At 42.6% G+C, this 19638-nt stretch overlaps 1 protein-coding gene across 3 annotated transcripts in view; it reads right to left on the reverse strand.

Annotated features, from left to right (window-relative positions):
- Positions 1-416: 416 nt before the first annotated feature.
- The window catches only part of Stxbp4 (syntaxin binding protein 4), a 161366-nt gene continuing 142144 nt past the window's right edge, over positions 417-19638 (reverse strand). For 2 of the 3 annotated variants that reach the window (XM_057775538.1, XM_057775539.1), the window contains one exon: positions 417-4581. In XM_057775538.1, the coding sequence (XP_057631521.1) occupies positions 4467-4581 (115 nt within the window). In that variant the 3' untranslated portion in view covers positions 417-4466. The remainder of the gene's footprint in view (positions 4582-19638) is intronic. The other variant, XM_057775540.1, reaches the window with a different exon arrangement.

Here is a 19638-nt window from a genome sequence, read left to right on the forward strand (position 1 = left end):
CGTCAGGTGAGGGGCTGTAGAGCCGGCTCACTCAGTGAAGAGGAAGCAAGAAGACCTCCACTCAGTCTTCCAGAATCCATGTGGAAGAGGCATTGTATGCTTGGGATCCCAGTGCTGGAGATGCAGAGGCAGGAGGGTCCCTGGGCTTACTGGTCAGCCAACCTAGACAAATCTACAAGTCCCAGGTTCAGTTGGAGACTAATGTTTAAAAAAAAAAAAAAAAAAAGATTGTATGGGGGAGCGTGATTGAGGAAGACACTCGACATCCACCTTCAGCCTCCACATGCTCCTGTACACACACACACACACACACACAGAGCGGGGGTGGGCAGGAGGAAGGGAGCTTAAAGAAAATCTAACACTGCATTTAGTATTTATAAAATCATTTTACTGATACAATGATGTTATGTGTGAACAGCTATGGCTAAGACATCTCGGGTATAACATTTCTACAGTGATGCTCCACAGGCCTATTCTGTTTAATTCTTTAAATTCCACAGGCGATTTCTGGGCTTTTCATCATCTTGAAAATGATACACAAGACTGTGAAAGCTTGTATTGTTTGTTCAGTTCTTTCTGTTTAAGTATCATAAAAATGTCAAGTGTGTTGACCCTTCAAAAAGTTACATTTTGCTTACCATCAAGAAATGTCCCATTTCTCCCTAGCAAAAGGATAATATTTTCTGATTATGCAAGCACTTTATGTGTGTGCTATTTGATTCTCTATTTTGACAGCTGCCTTTCATTTGTTATTGGAGAGCCTCTTCCAGCATATTCCTTCTTACCCTTTCCTAGCGGCGGAGGGGGGGGGGGGAGTTTCGACATTTAAGGGTTTCTTAGGAAACAAATTCCTTACTTCTTACCCTATATAGAAAAACAAATCAGTAGTGTATGTGTATGTGTGTGTGTGCATGCAAATATCAGTATAATGAGGTCTTTGATTTGGGAATCTATGCTACCCAGAACGATCCTAACACCTTGGATGACCGGGCACCAGTAGGTGCTTGGGTGGTGTGTGCTGAGTTGACCTGTCAGGGCATGAGGAAGTATTGCTGTTGTCCCACAGATGGAGACGTGGAGGCTCCTGTACTGTATGCGTAAGAGAGTGTTCTTTCTGCTAGTGTAGAAGCCATTCCTCGTCATCATTCTATGATGGAACCACAGTGAAAAACAATGGGAGCAGCCATGTGTTTGAAACACTGGCTTGTTCCCTGCCAGCCTCTCCTATCACAGCAAGCCAGTCTCTGATGCTAGAGAAACGCTAACACCTAACGATTAAAACACCCACGTTTTTAGGTAGGGATGGGCAGGCTCTCCTTTCAGTGACAAAACTCTGACTGTACTCTGTCACGGTGGCTCACTCACAAAAGTCTCCACACCAGAGACAGCAGCGTTTGAGTGCGGGGTTTTAAAGAATACCCAAATGCTCACTGTGACTCTGTTACCGGAAGGAACTTAAAGCAGCCTAAGCTTCCATTAATGAGTTGCTAAGCACACAGACAATGAGTACTCTGAGGGGCAGGAGCTCATGCAGACGTTTGGAAGACAACAGAAATGCCTATATTGCTATAAAAGATGACCACAACACACTAAGCCTTTAAAGGGGCGCATGCTTGCCCTTGAGGGAAAGTCTTCACTGAAGTATTGGGGAATGGCAGCTTCCAGAAACTGAAATGGACTATTTATGTAGCCCAATTTATTTCCGCAGTACTTTCATTTTTTTGAAAGGAAAATAATTACTTTTAAAATTCAGAAGTTAAAAAGTAACTATAATTCTGACTTTTACGATCATTTTATTTTTAAAACAGCCCAAGGAATGGCTAGCTGCTGCCCTACTTTACCCTGGTGTCCAGAGTGCTGGTGCCGTTGCTGGAGGCTAATGAGCATTCTGAGGGAACAAATGAGTGAGGACAGCCAGGCCTGCCCTTGTCATTCTAGGAAAGCAAGACTTGCAGCAGAACTGACGGCCAATCCACTAAAACACGCACTGGGAGGGATGCAATCATATTTCGTTCCTAAGGCCCAGAGTCTGAGTGGGCGAGTCAGAGGAGAAGCATTTCCGATGGATGACCGCAATGATAGAGCTAATTTAAGTCACAGAATATCAACTTCCCAAAAAGTAATTCAGGGTTCTATCTGGACCAGAAATGCATCTGTACTGAGCCCTCTTGAGATTCTCTGAGCATCCGTCTCTTACCGCCCTTCTGGAGGAAATGGATACTAAAGAGGGAATCTCAATGAGTGGTCACCTGACTCAGCTGATTCGGAAGCTGAACCTCCTTAGCTACGTTCCTATGAGAAGCTCAGATGCACCAGAACCTGCTGGAGTGCTATGTTTTCCTATGGAATTCTTTTCTGACAAACCAAGAAGTCCCTCAGGATTGAGTTCTGGAGCCTTGCAGAGCTGACTAAATCCAAGCAGTTTTGCCCTCTGGTTTAAAGAAGCCCTGGCATCAAAGACTTGCCTTGAGGCCCAGTATCAAGGCACGGACATGATGTAATCCATGGGCAACAACCACTTCTCTCTAAACCTAGGCTTCTGCACAAAAGGGGATCACTATGGTTCTTGCCTTCTGGGTTGAGATAAGGGAGATGTACTGGGAGAAGTAACTCCTAAAAGAAGCTAATAAATAATACACACTCACTGCACATTGCAGTGTAGAGTGCTCAGGAAATAGCACTGTGAGTTTTATCGGTCTTTCCATTATGTATTTGACAGAAACAGGGAGGGAAGTGGTACAAGCAGCAGAGAGGTGGTGAGTGCCACACACACATGAACACATATGGACTAGAGACTGCAGGCTTCATGATCCCATCTGAGCTTCCCTTAAAAACAGGGGAGCAAGCTCTCCAGTGGGGCACGGGAATCTCCTGAAAGGAATCTGCCTTTCACAACACAGATGCTCTCTTAGAAAGCTGTGTGAGTGCCCATTCACCTCCTGGGGACAGAGGAAAGAGCTCCCTCTGGGGCTGCTCAAAACCATCCTCTCTGAAGTATCCTAGTGTCCAGACAACTGTGAAGAGAGAGGTACATTTGCTCCAGGTGTTCTGTCTTTCTCCAGGCTAATGACTCCTTGTCAGTCTGTATTTGACTGAGTTTATGTTTGTCCTCAAGATATAAAGTAGGAATCCTAAGTGAATTCAGCTTAAATCCTAAGTCTGTAACGTATGCGGAGAGGCATGAGTGAGCACAATGCCCAGGTGTGTTCTCCATGTAGATTCCATATGCCAGGTAAAACTCAATGGAAGCTTAGGAGCTAGTGACTGATGCTGGCATAGGTGCTAACTCACTTATGAAGTGCCTTTACATGGAGACTCTTACACTGTGTTCTCGGGAGTGCTAGGCTTGCCTAAGCAATGCTGGCCTGCTTTAATTGGCTTCAGGCCTTCGTTCTGTTACAAGCAGCCTGGGCAGTATTATAAGAGACACCTTTACTTCTATGGGCTCTCCTTAGATGCTCCTACTGGCCATGGTACCCAAGCATGGCAAACCACTGGTATGATCCAGTATCTTTATTTTAGAAAATATGAGCTGTGGGACAAAGCCTGCCGGGAGGTCACAGGGCAGTCGGTGGGGGTCCAGGGGTGATGGGGAGCACAGAAGGAGAAGAGTGGGGTTACGAAGAGGCCATGGTTGAGTGTGGGGTGTCCTCTGGATTGCTGTGGAATGCACAGCTGTGGGCCCAGCTGCATCAACAGAAGGAAGGTGCTCTGCTGGGCTGCAGGCTCCCTCTGGGAGGACAGTGGGAGCAGGGCAAAGGGGACTGGACACGGAATCAGGAGATGAGGTGTGAGGCTCAGCTCTAGGTCAGGATATTCTGTGTCTCTAATCACTGTTTCTCCAGCGGAAGACATGAATGAAAACAACAGATCAGCCCTATAGCCATTCTGTTTGGTTTAAATAAAATGAGGTTCGAAAGTGTTTTGTAAATGATAGAAGTCTCCTAGTGATGTAAGTTAGATTGTGTCCTATGAGATACAGATAAAATACAAATAATAAAATAGTCGTATTCAGCAGCTAGTGGGGTAGCCGTATAGCACCCTCCCCAAGCGTTCTCAGATCACTTTCCTAAGCTGTGATTAGAGAGGGGGATCCTCAGACAAAAGTACTTTCCTATGCTCATATAGCTTTTCAGTATAAAGTTTTGATATAAAAACCACTGCATCTAATACCAAATAACAAACTACATACTAAGTTCTGTAGACCTAATTATATATGAAAAGTTACATGCATATAAAATCTAATTATGTATGACTTTAACAAATGCAACTAAATTCTTTTCAAGGAACCATAGTGGCAGCTGATCTTTAACATGTGTAGAAAAAACCATAGTTTCAACCTGACACCCTGTCCGGTAGAATGTGCTGAATTCCAGTTTCTCAGGCTGTGGTGTCTCGTCTCTGGTTGTGCACATGGACTGAAAAGTTGGAAACTCTGAAGCATCACTTCCCATGAAGGTAAGCCATCAGCTTTTCTGGTCTGTTAGCTCTCTGGGACAGTCCTCTTCGTTCTCCTCTGAGCAGGACAGGTTCAGGACACTCACCATGGGGTGGATCCAGGACGTGGTCTGTGTTACATGGCTTGAGAAGAACACGGAGAGGAGATTAGAATGTGAAAGACTGTCTTCCTACCAGCCAAACAAGTATTGATCCTGGGGACACTGTTTCTATCCAGTCGGCAGCCCTTGGGACAGGAAGCAGGTAGAACCAGATCCAGGAGTGCTCAGTCTTGGAGATATTTTCAGGGTCTTTTGTAAGCATGAGGGCAGATAAATGTATCACCTCAAACTCGCTGTTGCTCGCCCGGTGTTGTCTGTGAGCACGTCCAGTGACTGCCTAGCCGTGAGCATCATCTCTGGAGTCCGTCTCCTGCTTTCCTCTTCCAGGGGAACAGTCTGCTACACTGAAAGAGCTTCTCTGGTTCAGTTCTATTTCTTTCCTAATTCATTCTCTACTCCAGCCCTGAGACTTCCTAAATGACAAAGCACTCATTGTCATTTACCTGTGAAACAACACTAGATTCCAACCGATTCTGGGTCAAACACATCCTACAGTGGGATTCTGGGCCACATTTCTCCTCCCTGGGGAGTTACCACACACTAACTCCAAAGAAGCAAATTCTCCTTAAGACTCCTCCATCTGAACCCATAGTCTTATCTCTAATTTTCCTATATTATAAATGCATGTTTACTGTCAGCTACCTTTTGGCTCAGAAAGCTCCCTGATGGCAGGAACCGTTTTCTCATCTCTGCATTTGTGGTGCCTGGTGCATCCTCAGAACAAATGACTAGTGCTCTGAAGAGCGTTGTGGGAAGAAGGGACAGAAGCAGAGATGGGGAAGGGACTCTGGGGCAGGGAGCACATGTGGGAAGTGGCAGAACAGCACGAGCCACACTCCCACCTGGTGGATGTGTGGCCCAGATTTCATTCCCTAACTCAGCTTCCAGCTGGATGATTCTCACACGTCCACTATCATTTGCCTAGCTCCTTGGAGTGGGGGGTGGGGTTGGAGGGATATTTATAAATGCATCTTTCTCTAACAGTAGATTACTAATAGTTTAACAATGGGGTAGAGGAATCACCATGGGGTAAAGTAGCTCAAGAGTCAATGTGGAGGTGACAAGGCCCAGGTATGCCCACAGCTTCCGGAGTTTCAGTGTGCTGGTAGAGAGGAGTATGGTGAGGGACAGCTAACACCAAAGGTCAATGAAAAGCCTATATGGAAAGCTACTATTACAGAAGTTTCCTAGAATACATTCATATATAAAAGGCATTTAAATTGTGTTACCTTATTATTGGGAGATAAAGCCAAAATACCAATCTCATATATAACAGAGTCCAGTGCCAGGTATGGTTCACTTACTTTTGAGTTGTTGGCAATGGGGTTCCGCAGCTCCCAAGCCCCAAACATTACAGGATGTAGCTATTGCTCTTTTTCCCTCCAGAAGTTGACAGTAAGACTCTACTGCTGAAGACACTACATACTTGAGTCATAGGACAAGGGGAAATCAAGCTGGTACTAACTTAGAAGCTTCTTCCCTATTGGGTAACTTTCACAGGGCCCAAAGGTTCTGTGCATGCTGCCTGGGGAAAAGTCATCAGCAGACTGACCTGGCCATGAACCCTGTGAACTAAGGTGACAGGTCTGCCAAGACACACCCATTGGTGACACCGATGTTATAGCAGGAACCAATCACTCTCTGATTGGATTTAAAGCTAGTTCCATGAGACACAACTCATGCCTGGTACTGTTTGTGGGGCTAAAACCCATGACTGTCTAGATCATAGGCAGTAGGGATGAATCTTATATACAATTATTCTGCTAAATGAACATAGTACTAAACTGCCCCCTGAATTCCCATCTTTATACCCATATGTGCGCACGACTCTCAACCCTCATGAGGTGATTAATACAGAAACCCACAACTGCTGACCATGCAGACAGTAAGAGACTGTGCAGTGCTGAGTGGAGTGCTCAGCTCTAGGTGGGACGTCACTCCCCCACCCCCCACAGTCCATAAGGTTCAGGGATCACTGAGAAAGAGAGGATAGAAAGCCTCACAGGTAGGGAATGTCTGTAGTGGAAAAGTACTCACTAGACAGGACAGAGCTGCTGCAATATGAATTCAATATGAATGTATCTGAGACAGCATGCATAGGACCTGCACAAGAGCAAGCCAACCCTGGTAGGTGGGGAGAAATGCATGAAGCCTCACCTGGCTGAGAAGCCATTGACACCTGATGGATTGTCCTACATGCATGCATGTACAGATTGTATTAAGTAGACTTAGGGAGCTTAATGAAAGAAAAAGAGAACACATGAATTTGGGAGGGAAACGTCATGGAGGTGGGTAAGGGAATAAAGGGAAAGAAGGAAATGGGGAATGGATTTGATCAAAGCACATTGCATTCAGGTATGAAATTATTAAACAATAAAATATTAAAAAGAAATCATTATTCTCTCAGCAGTAACTCATACTACCATTCTCTTCAAAATGATTTAAAGGGGTTTCTTTTTTTTTTTTTTTTTTGGTTTTTCGAGACAGGGTTTCTCTGTGGTTTTGGAGCCTGTCCTGGAACTAGCTCTTGTAGACCAGGCTGGTCTCGAACTCACAGAGATCCACCTGCCTCTGCCTCCCAAGTGCTGGGATTAAAGGCATGTGCCACCACCGCCCGGCTTAAAGGGGTTTCTTATGAAGGCTATACTTACTAGTGGTGTGGGAGAATAGTCTGCCTTTTGTCAATTATGTTTTAAATAAATGCTGATTGGCCAGGCAGGAAGTATAGACGGGAAAACCAGACAGGAAGTAGAAATGATGCAATGAGAACAGGAGAATTCTGGGAAGGAGGAAGTTGATTCCTCCCACTCCTGCCCAGACTCTGAAGAAGCAAGATGTGACCTGTCCAGCTGTGAAAGGTACTGAGCCACATGGCTAATACAGATCAGAATAATGGGTTAATATAAGCTACAAGAGCTAATAAGTAGCCTGACCTAATGGGCCAATCAGCTTTATAACTTATAGAGATCTCTGTGTGATATTCTTTGGGGCTTGCTGGCTGTGGGGTACCGGGCGGGACAGAAACCTCAACAAACAGCCCCTCATGTTACATATTAGAGCATCAGCTCAGCTCAGACTCATTTCATTTCAAGGTCTTTTTGTTACCTAAACTGAAATCACCTTTAAAGAAATATTAAGGAGTGTAACCAATAGGGCTGGAACACACTGCAAGGTGGGACGGACAGGCTCCATCCAGCACAGTGCAAACATTTAAAGGTATGTGCTGGATAACACTGTTTTGTAGATTTGACAGTCTCAGTATCTAGAGACTCAATGTTTACCAGCAGTTACATGTATTGGCGCAGCTCAGAGAGTGTACTTTACATTATTTTAAATATTCCTTCCCTTATAATGTTACCTGAATGGGGAGAGTAGGAAGCAAGAAAACCAAACTCAGTTATCTACAGGATAAGTTCAGGTACATGCTTTGCTATTTGACTCTTTTACAGTGATAATATATTCTTTGAATATCAACTAGGCAACCATATAGACACTGGTAAATTGGTAACTCAGAGTAATCAAAAGCAAGATGTCTAAGAAAACATAAAGTTGCTGACTCTCTACAATTGATGTTAGAAAGTTCTCCCCGAAACCTGTGCTTGCTAATAACCTTCATCAAGACTTTCTTTAAATTAAATGTATTCATTTACTTTATGACCCAACTGCATTTTCCCTTCTGCCCCCACCCCCACCGAATCCATGAATCCACTCCTCCTATGTTTCTGTTCAGAAATGGGCAGGCCTCCCATGGGTGCCAACAAAGCATGGCATGTCAAGTTGCAGCAGGACTAAGTTCCTCCCCTCGTATTAAGGTTTGGTAAGGCAACCCAGTATGAGGAATAGGTTCCCAAAAGCCAGCCAACGTGTCACCCACAAGTAGACCAAACTATACAATTGCCACCCACATGTAGAGGGCCTAAGTCAGTCCCTTGTGGTCTCCTTAGGTATTGGTCCAGTGTCTGTGAGCTCCTATGAGCCCAGCTTAGTTGTCTTTGTGAGTTCACTTGTGATGACCTTGACCCTGTGGCTCATATAATTCTTCCTCACCCTCTTCAATGGGATTCCCAGAGTGGGGCCCAGTACTTGGCTGTGGATCTCTGCATCTGCTGCCATCAGTTACTAGATGAAGGCTCTCTGATGACAATTAGGGTAGTCACCAATTTGATTACAGGAGATGGCCTGTTCAGGCTACCTACCCACCATTGCTAGGAATCTTAGTAGGGCCATGCTTGTAGACGGAACTAAAAATATCATCCCAGGCTGGGTGGTGGTGGTGCACACCTTTAATCCCAGCATTAGAGAGGCAGAGGCAGGTGTATCTCATGAGTATGAGGCCAGCCTGGTCTATGAGACCTAGTTCTAGGGCAGCCAGAGATGTGACACAGAGAAACCCTGTCTCAAAAAATAAAAATAAAAAAAAACCCAAACAAAGCAAAAAAACCAAAAACAAAACATAAGAAACCCCACAAAACAACAACAACATCCTGAGTGAGTCAACCCATACCCAGAAAAACAAACATGGTATGTACACATTCATAAGTGGGTATTAGCTGTAAAGTAGAAGAGAACATGCTCCCCACAGCCCTAGGGAGGCTAGGTAACAAGGAAGGGGAAATAAAGGACCTCTCCTGGGTAGACTGGGGGTGGGTGGAGATGGGAACATGAGGGAGTGGGTTGCAGAAGGATAGAGGGGAAGGATAATGAAAGAGATGTTTTGATGGGGGGCATTTAGGGGTCAGGTAGAAATACAGTGCAAGGAAAACTCCCATGAATCATCAAGACTTTTTAACTGACAAAATGTGACCTCACTCAAAGGTCAAACTGTAACTTATATTTTACAAACTGTAATTTATATTTGTTTGACTAATCTTATGTCCACAGTATACTTTTCTGTAAGATAGAAGCTCAATATAATAGTTTGATTTTATTGGTGAAGAAATACACACATACATCACTACCAACCACCAACAAAAAAAAAAACCCTACCTACATACACATGTAATTCCAATAACTGTTTACTAGAAAAATAAAACCAAGGCAATAAGAAAAGGCTTTTGGTGGCTCAGAGTTAATGACTATTAACTCTTTAGAAAAAAAATAATGCAAAAGTCCTCAGAACCCAGGAGACAGAACTTCTGAAGCCCAGGTGGTGTGTGGAAAGGGCCTGGAAAAGAGTAGACATTCAAGAAATAATCATAGCTGGTTTTATTGATAATTGAGGCTTTTTGATTAGCATAAGAACACATTGGAATTCTGCCTATAATGCTGGAGGAGAGGCAGTCTTGAGTCTACCGTTCAATTCTATGTCTCAGTGAACACTGTGGCTAATGGTCTTTGACAAAATCAGTATGACGAGATAATAATCCTAGATTTACTGGCTTAGAGAACATTCCAGTACTAGAAATATTTCCCCCCGATATGTGTTTGGTAATTCGGCTGAGGATGGAGAATAAATCAGTTCAGCTGACTACTCTGTTTAATTAATAAAGACCTCAGGGTTCATAAAGGGAGATGCTGCTGCTTAGAAGGAAAGTTTAGAGAGCTGGTGAATACAGGAAGCTGACGATGAGATGGAGAAAGTCCTCATCTGAATATGCAGTACCCCTGGCAGACGCTTCTGTAGAGACACTGCTTCTGACCTGATCTGGGGAGTCACCAACAGACACTCAGATGTATTTGAAAATCTGAAAGGCCATTTGTTTTTGAGTGATTGCCAGATTTGTTGCAGATCAATAGCTATCGAGCAGTGGTTGACAGTGCTGTGCGATTTTAAAAATAATATTAGTAAATTGAAAGACATATTGTAGAGTTTATTTTAAAAAAGCCCAAGAGAACATGCTTTATTTTATTGGCAAAGAAATGTTAAGTGAATTATTTAAATCCCATTATAATTATCCTCCTTATGTTTCTTACCTCTTAGCTAGAGGATCAAAATGTGTTCTTTCGAAAAAGAAAAGCAAATTTATTTTTTTTTCAAAACAAAAATTAAGGACAATCTCTAGCAAAAAATGACTTAAACACAAAAAGTACAATAGCTTTACAGAAACCTCCTCTTAGCTGTCTGCGATGTGAAGGATGTCCCCTGGCTCGTTCTCCACTGCAGACATGGTTCTGCATCACTGTGAGTTTAGGAAGACTCTGGATTATTTTATCATGCCTAAGACAAAGTTGCTGGATAATGAACCAAAGGTAATAAATTTCCAGTGTAATTTTAGGGAGACTATATATAAAATATACATAAAATTAGAAAATAAAAATAGACAAAGACTTCTTAGTATAATTTGTTTCGGGACCCACTTATGCTGAAGCATTGGAAAAATATATAAGTGACTACAAAATGCAAGTATTAGTGAAAGCAAAAGAGCTAAAAGAATATTTGTTTTAAAGGTAACAAATTAGAATTTGATTTTTATTCTATTTATGACAGTTTTTTGAAATATATAACACATCAAATATTCAGATCCAATTAATGAAACCATCTTTAGGTCTCAGATATAAAACTGTTTACAAGAATCTAAATATATATACATATATATGTATGTGTGTGTGTAATAGTAGAAAAATTGTTGTCATTGAACTAGTAAAAGACGGATATCAAAAGAAAATTTCTGGCAAAAATATTCATTTTAATGAAGATTTTTTAAAAAAAAAATTTAAAAAAAAGAAGAAAAACATCAGTATGTTCATGAGCTCTAAACATTGTCTGTTTTTGATGACGCCACCTCTGCAAGTGTGGCCGGGGGCTGATAGGAGGAAACGGCACTAGGAAGGCAGCACAGTTTATTCCCGGCTAGCGCCTCAATCCAATTAACGACTTCTGAGAATTTAACCATTATGCTCAACCCCTCTGTATCCAGGCTGGTTTCCATAGCAATATGTGAAGAGTCTCTGGGATGGATTAAGTGACCTCCAGAAAGGGGCTCTTCAGCTTTGCAAAATGAAATTAATCAAAGGATCAATTCGATGACCATAGATTATATATGTAAAGCTATTACGTCTTTTGAAAAATCTTTCCTATGAAATTCATGAAAAATGTTATGTGAGCAACTGAGAAAATAAAAGGCTTGTGTGAAGCCCGAGTTGGAGGCTTTGTGCCTCCTCCCAGGTAGTAATCCTCTGTTGTTGCGTGTCCTGTCTGTGTCCACTAGGCTGCCGGCTTCAACAGGGCAGGGCAGTTTCTGTCTCTCCCATCTCTTGATAGCTGAGTCCGTACACTATGTGTAGCATCAATGCCTGCCTGCGGCACGTCTCACTATAACCCCTCTGATTACTACTGTAGTCAGACCACTGAGAGAAATATGCACCTGGTGGACTGAGGGTCAGGTCGTTCTCAAATGTCAGGTCGTTCTCAAATGTCATAAGGATTCGGATTTCCCCCACGTGGTTTATGTGTGTTTACAGAAATTGAGGATTATCAGGGTAATTAGAATTATCCAAATAAAACCAACATTAGCAAATAATTAGCATTCCTATTTTCCCTTACCAATAATCTCATTTCAATTGACTTGCAAGATCTATTCATTAATTTGGGGGCAACCAGTAAAACTGTATGATAATTTAAAGAATTTGGGCTAGAATTTATTTTCTTAAAATCAATGGTCTAAACAAACTTATTAGAATTCCAGACTTTAAGATTTTATTGCTTATTGTAAATAAATACAATCTTTAGTTTAAAAATCTTGCTTTAGCCCCTAGAGTAAAAATGCTACAATGTCAGCAGAGGTAACAAAAATGATGAATGGTCTACCTAAGTCTTCACGCCACCATCCTGGGATTTCTCATCCTCTGAAACCCCATCCTTGTTTGCAGACCCCTAACGCCCCCCACCTGCTAGAAGGAGATTTTCTTGGAGACAAAGCGGATACTCATCCACAGAGAGTGGCTGCAGTCCACAGAGACTACTGTAACCCCCAAACGACATCACAGATTAGATGCAGACTTCAGGTTGGTGTGGGAGTACGTCCCTGCCACTCCCAGCCCTGGCAAGATGAGGCTGGGGCATTGTGAGTTCAAGGCCTACCTAGGCCGTCCTGGTATGGGGCAGCTAGATGTGACTTTCTGTCAGATAGGCATTTTCTAGTCTGTAATGTTCTTTGATAATTTTCCATTTATACTTTTCATACAAATCTCGTAAACATTACTTTTTCCTATAATTTCCACAGTTGACAAGGCTGAGGCTTAGAGAGTAGAAGTGCTTTGTCCAAAGTTACACAGAGGCAGCCCTGGGACTGAGAGGTGGGCACTGGTCACTCTTCTTTCCTATTGGCCACATCTGTAGACAACTCCAGCTTGCATATGAACAGGGCTGCCTGTGTGTTACTGGGAAGTTAGGTCTGAATTTCAGGTTTTTCAACCACTGTGACATAGAACACCTTCCTCGATAGTTTAAGAGACAACACGTGTCAGTGCCCTGGATCTAGGCCTGACACATTTCTAAATATATTTAGAGAGCCCCCTCTCGTCTCTCTCTCACACCCCTGTATGAATTTCCCACTGAGATAATTATCACCAAAAATTTGGTGACATAAAATGACTTATTCACTGGCTAATGATCAGAAGTTTCATGGGGGTCTTACTGGGGTGTATGGAAAACATCAGCAAATGGCCTCAGTCCCTTCTGGGGCTCAAGGGGAGGACCATTCCCTTGCTTTTCCAGCTTCTGAAGGCCTTCCACAGTCTTAGGCTCATGGTGCCCATCTTCAAAGCAGGGGACATTTCTACTTCCGTCATACACATTCTTATTTGACTCTTCTGCCTTTTTCTTCCTTTGTGAAGAACTCATGAAGTCAGACAGGACAGAGCAGGACAAGCTCTGCCCAGGGTTAGCTGGCCTTACTACTTTTTACTATGTAACCTAACACTTCACAGGTTCTGGGGCTTCTCCATACTCGGGGGCTCCTCTACTGCTTCTAAGGTTAGCACCTAAAGGAAAAGACACTAGCTAGGAAAACTTCTTATAACTTGTCAAAGCTTGGGAAATTTTAGCAAGAGTAGGTCCGATGGAAACTAAGTTAAGACAGCCAGGTCTTGGAATATGCCTGTAATCCCAGGAACTTGGAAGCCTAAGGTAGGAAGATCACCAGTTCAAGGCTAGCCAGGGCAACATAGTGAGATGGTGAGTCAAAATGACAGGTAAAAGGAGCTGGGGATGTAATTCAGGGCTTATTGACATGAAACCTGGATTCAAGTCTCAGTGAGGGAAAGGAGCAAGGAAAAAGTGACTTCAGGACAATGCCACAAGAATTCACCAAGAGCCCTGCTTTTGTACACTGTGTGCAGGATAAGGTAATAAGTATTAGATGTGGTCATGGGGTATGACTACTGGCCTTGGGGACCTTTGTTCTGGGTCACTGTGATAAGAGGAAGAGGCAATAGAGAGCTCTCTCCCTCTTACACACACATACACACACACACACACACAGAGAGAGAGAGAGAGAGAGAGAGAGAGAGAGAGAGAGAGAGAGAGAGCCATGCCATGAAAGAATGGGGTAAGCAGGGTAGCTACTGCCTCATACAGGAACTACTAGTCCTGCACCAAGAGCTGCGAGAAATATTTTTGCTGTTTAAGCTCCTTGTCTGTGGTATTGTCTTACAGTAGCGCTAGTAGACTAACTCAGCAACTAAACAATGGAGAAAGTTTTGATGAAAAAATTCAGAAATTGTTTTTTTTTTTTTTTTAAAAAAAAAAGCCTAAAAAGGAGGGTGATGGATGCAGAGGCAATTCTAAAGTAGGCGAAAGAAGAACAACCCCAGCAAGACCACAGGTCCAGAGCAGTCACATGCTCTCAGGGACTTGGTCACTGGAAAACACGCTTCAGGCCAAGCCATACCTGTCATTGGCTAAGTGGGGGCAGAGCATGGTGCTGGGTGTGTAGATCTAGATGTTTTATTCATTTCAGGGGCTTTGCCATCCTGAATAACCCAAGCCAGCTGGCTGGCCTTTCACTTAAATGACAATTTCTTCTCGAGCGCTTCAGATTCCTACACCTCTTTGTAGGTATTTATAGAGAATGCTGGGCAGGCTGTCTGGGCTGGTGATCAATGCAGCCTTCTGCTCCTGTCCCAGGGCTGTGGACTGGCCAGAGAGCAGTAAAATGTAGGTTTTGGTACTGTGTTCTATTTGCAGCTGCACAAATGTTGTCATTTAAAAATCTTTCTCTGGCATATAGCAGCAAGAGCGGGGATGGCCTGGGAAGCTGACATCTGCTCAGGAGCTCGCCCTGTACCAAGGACTTTGCCAGGGCCTTCACACCCCTGGGTGCATCCAATTCTCTAACACTTCAACTCTCCTTGTTTTTTAGGTAGGAATCAGGATCACAGAGGGACTGAAATGGCATATCAGGTCACTCTCAAATGTGGCAGTGTCAACGTTAAAATCCAGGCCTAACAGATACCCTCTTTCCCCCTTCAATTCTTCAACTTATTAACGATATTCACTCATTTGAACTTCAGTCCCCACGCATGCTCTGATCTGTTCCAGGTAATTACTACTAATCAGTTATCACAGAGAGAGTCGGACCTGCACATTCAGCTTTGGTTAAGATGTACTGCCAGACAGCTCAGCGTAGGTGGAAGAACCCCTTACTGGATGCAGCCTCCCCACTTATTCCTCAGAAGAGGTGGTTTGGGAGAGCCATTTGGAAAGATCCAAACTTCCCGCTTTCCTCTGTGAGCTCTTTTTAGTGGTCCTGATTCTCACATACACAGAAGTCCCCAAGGAGCCTATTCTTGTAAGAACAGTCAAAATATTTTTATAAGCCCTGATGTCAGTGCATAACACTCGTCCTGGCCTCTTACCAGAAGAATCACAGGTTATATTAATCTGTCAGTGGCCACTACCTAATTCTCTGAGAAGGAAGCAAAACAGCTCAATTCAGGAGGCCTCGGGGTAGGGGAGAGTTCTTGAGAATGTCCACTAAAGTGAAGCTGAAATAATCTGCAAAGGATTTACAAAGCAAAAAATAAGCAGTTCTTATTTTCAACCAGAAACCATGCTTCCTCTCTTTCCTTCCCGCCACAATCTTCTTATCTGTCTACTTGCTTTGCTGCTGCCTAGGGTAACACCTATTTGCAAAAGAAAGTCAGGGTCTCAGACCTGAGAACATCAAATTGCTCATTTTGTGCTTTCTGTTCTTTTAAATTCTATAAATATAGGCCAGCAAGGTAGCTCAGTGGGTAAAGGTGTGTGCTGCCAGGAGTATAATTTGGCATTAAAACTCAGTATTTGATATTAAGATTTCTATATTACTTATTCACATTCCTAGGCCATTGCCTCCTACATAACACTAGGTTGATCCTTGTAGCCAACAGCTTGTGCAGATGTGAGGGCCAAGCATGCACTCTCAAACTATCTGGAGAAGACACTCGGCAGCATTTGTCTGAGTGTCTCTCATCTCTTGCTCTGGGGAAAGACTGTTGTTATGTTGAGAACAATCCTATATCCCTAATGCCTGAGACATGGTGAGGAGCTGGAGCATCTTACCAATAGCATCATGAGTATGTTTGGTGCAAGTATTCTAGGGAGCCCACTAAGCTATGCTTCATTTCCCAGTCTTTTAACAGACAGTCTGACAACTCCATTAGATCCAGAGAGAGAGAGAAAGAGAGAGAGAGGGAGAGAGAGAGAGAGGGGGGGGGGAGGGAGAGGGAGAGGGGGAGGGAGAGGGAGAGAGAGAGAGCACATGCAGGGAGGGGGAAGGAGGTGAGGGCAAGTGTGCCAGAGCAATCTAGTGAGATCACCTTTGTACTGCTGGGACTCTAAAACTGGTTGAGAAAATATGCACTGTTTCAAGCTTCAAACATTGGAGAAAATTTACAAAGCAGATATGGAGAGTTAATGTATTTATAAGAGTAAACTCAAATCTTTCAATATAAAGATAAATATAATGAAATCAATTAGTAGTTATGTCTACTTTATAACAAATTTGATTTTGCCAGCAGAACTCATGGTAATTTTGTCATATTATATGACACATATCAAATGTATGTGTAATTCTAAAGTAGAATCATACCAAAAAATTCCAATAAACTTTTCATAGCATATGACTTTAAGAGGATGAGAAGGAGCTGTGAAGAAGGGTTGGGAGATAGTTCAGTGGATAGAGTTCAGATAAAGGTGCCTGCCAACAAGCCTGATAACCTGAGTTCAACCTCTAGAAATCACATAACAAACAGCCAGCAGTAGCTCACACCTGCAATCCAAATATTTCTATGTTGAAATAAGAAAGAGACAGGAGAATCTTCAGGAAGTTTGTTTAACACAGTTGCAGAAACAAGAGACCCTGCCTCAAAGGCATCAGAAGGATATAACTAACTCTGTCGGGGCCTATTTGTGAAGATGTGTGTTGCTGTTTTACCTCACCTGCCTAAGGCACCTTCTGATTGGTTTATCAAAGAGCTGGATGGCCAATAGCTAAGCAGGAGAGCATAGGCGGGACTTCCAGGGAGAGAGAGAGGAACTCAGGAAAGAATCTGTGAAGAGGGGATTCTCCAGCAAGATGTGGAGGAAGTCAAATGTACAGAGTTGAAAAGAAGTATGCAGCCACATAGCAGAATGCAGATTAATATAAAGGGGTTAATTTAAGTTTTAAGAGCTAGTTGGGAATAAGCTAAGGTCAAGCTTCCATAATTAATACGTCTCTGCATCATTACTTGGGAGCTGGCAGTTCAAAGAACGAACTGTTACATAACTCCTGGAAAAGCTGTCCTCCAATCTCCATACATGCACTGTAGCATGCAGGTGCCCCACTCCATCCATAGGGGGAAAAAGAGAGAAAACCAAATAAACAAAAAAGAAGTTAGGTGGAAAAGTGGCCATTCATCCAAATAATCTTATTACAGCATGCATAAATTGTTGGTCTTTTTTTGTCATTAAGTTTAAGGATGCTACAACTATTTTATGGAAAAAAATCTGTCCCAGAATGCAGTGCTATATTTTACACAAATATATGTATATAGATTTACATATTTATTTATGGCAAGTGAGTATGCCTACATGCATATATGCATACACACAGAAGCATATGTCTGTTAGTTCTATGAAACATGGGCTCTGGTGATGCCAACACCAGTTATTCATGTTTACACAGGTGGGCAAGAAGCTCTCTTTTCTTTGTTAGAACTTAAGTAGATGACGCAGTATTAATAGATGTGCAACAGTCATGTGGACGGACAGAAATATTCTACAAGGACTGTAAGTGCCTGGGCATTCTCGAGGCAGCACTGACAGTCATTCCCTTGCCTGAGGCTTGGCTCCCATCAGATGTAGCAGTTCCATTTCTGGGATGACAGTGACAGGTGCCAATTTCTGTCAGGAGATCATATGCATGCAGACCATCAGCTCCTCCAGAGCCTTGGGAGGGTAATTTTAGGCATTCTTTTTAAGGGAAGTTATTTATTGTCAGAAAAGTATCATCTACCTATAAATGAACCATTCCTCCCTCAAAAGATTAACATAGGCTACCCAGGCTCAAAACTTTGGCTCAGGTGGAATAAAAATTCAAGCAAATCAATAACTTTAAAATTTCTAAAAAGGATATTAGGAAGCTTGTGCATGTTTTGCTCATCTGGCAACAGCTTTGATTGTGGCTAAAAACCATGCAGAAACCCCATCGAAATGGCAGAATGGGAGGGGAGTAAAGAGATTAGCTGTATTTGAAGCATTTTTGTGAGGGGGTGGGCAAGGACTTCATAGAGTGGAAATTAAAACACACATACGTTACTGTGTGGAGACACCAGCATTGGAATCCAGTCTATCTCTCCTGACATTAGAAGGCTTTCTTTTGCAATCAGAGCCACCTGTACCAGAATGATGTACTCAACCCACACAAGGACCTATTGATGAGCAACTCAAACCAGTCTGCATATGGCCTTACAATCCTCTTCAAGCAAACAACTCCTGGGAAGAGGGCAGCTTTCTTAGAGAAACAAAAGAACATGGTAAAGAGATGAAGAGACCGATGGGTACATCCAGGTCATTGAGAGGTGTGACTGAGCCTCTGTTCTAGTGAGAAGGCTAGCAACCCCTGCAGAATTCACTGTGTGTTTAATGACGGGTGCTCATAAAATAGCTCCCTACAAGAAGGTAAGGATTGGATATAAAACATAAAAAAAAAAAAAAAAACCAACAACATGGGTACAATGGTTCGGCTAAAATCCAACTTGTTGCTTGAACAGGGTTATGCTCTTGGAAAGAAAGACCTAACTCAGAGCGAGCATTCCATCTTTTAGGAGGCTGGGGCTGGGATAGAGTTAGATTTTCTTATTTTTACTCTTTGACCTTCCAATCTACAGAAGATTACTACTTGTTCTTAGAAGCAAGCTATGCTATTTTAAAATGGACAAAGTATAACATTCTACCTAAGTCAACATCTAATTAAAATGTCCTTCCTGTCACCTCTCACCAGATGACCTTAAAACAAGGAAGGCGGTGTGATGCAGCCCAATGTGAACGTGGGGGCGGTTCTGGAGCCAGGTAAAACTGGGTCTGAATCTGGACCCTGCAGGCTGATTGAAGGTAACCTCTTTTTTTTTTTCTCTTTTCAGTTTTATAGTATTAGAAATAAAACTGCTGATCAGTAAATTCCAAACATGATATGTCAATTAAAGATATTAATAATGATAAAATGCCAGCTTTCTGAAGGAAGTAGTGAATAAAACAAGCTCTTTTTCATGAGATATCTAAGATTCACTGCAATCCCATTTGTTTTCTATTTATCTAAAAATTCAAATACTGATTTGAAATCATTACTTTTTAAACCATCCTTACAGTGCATATAGATGTTTATTTCTTTTTTTTATTTGTTTATTTCTTTTTTTTATTTTTTCTTTTATTCTTTTTTAATTAATATTTCCACCTGCTCCCCGTTTCCCATTTGTGATCCTAGAGAAGCTAAATAAGAAAGTGAACCCAAAGAAAATCGTATAGTCATCCGCCTGGAGAGGGGAAGTAGACAAGATTGCAGCGCAAAAACTGGGAACTTGCGGGTGAGGTGGCATGGGGCAAAGGGGAAATGGGATGAGAAACATGAGAAGGGGAGGATGGGAGGAGCTCGGGGGATTGGGATAGTTGGGATATAGG

The sequence above is a fragment of the Chionomys nivalis genome, chromosome 7 (genome assembly GCF_950005125.1).
Source record: "Chionomys nivalis chromosome 7, mChiNiv1.1, whole genome shotgun sequence".
In the NCBI taxonomy this organism is placed as follows: domain Eukaryota; kingdom Metazoa; phylum Chordata; class Mammalia; order Rodentia; family Cricetidae; genus Chionomys; species Chionomys nivalis.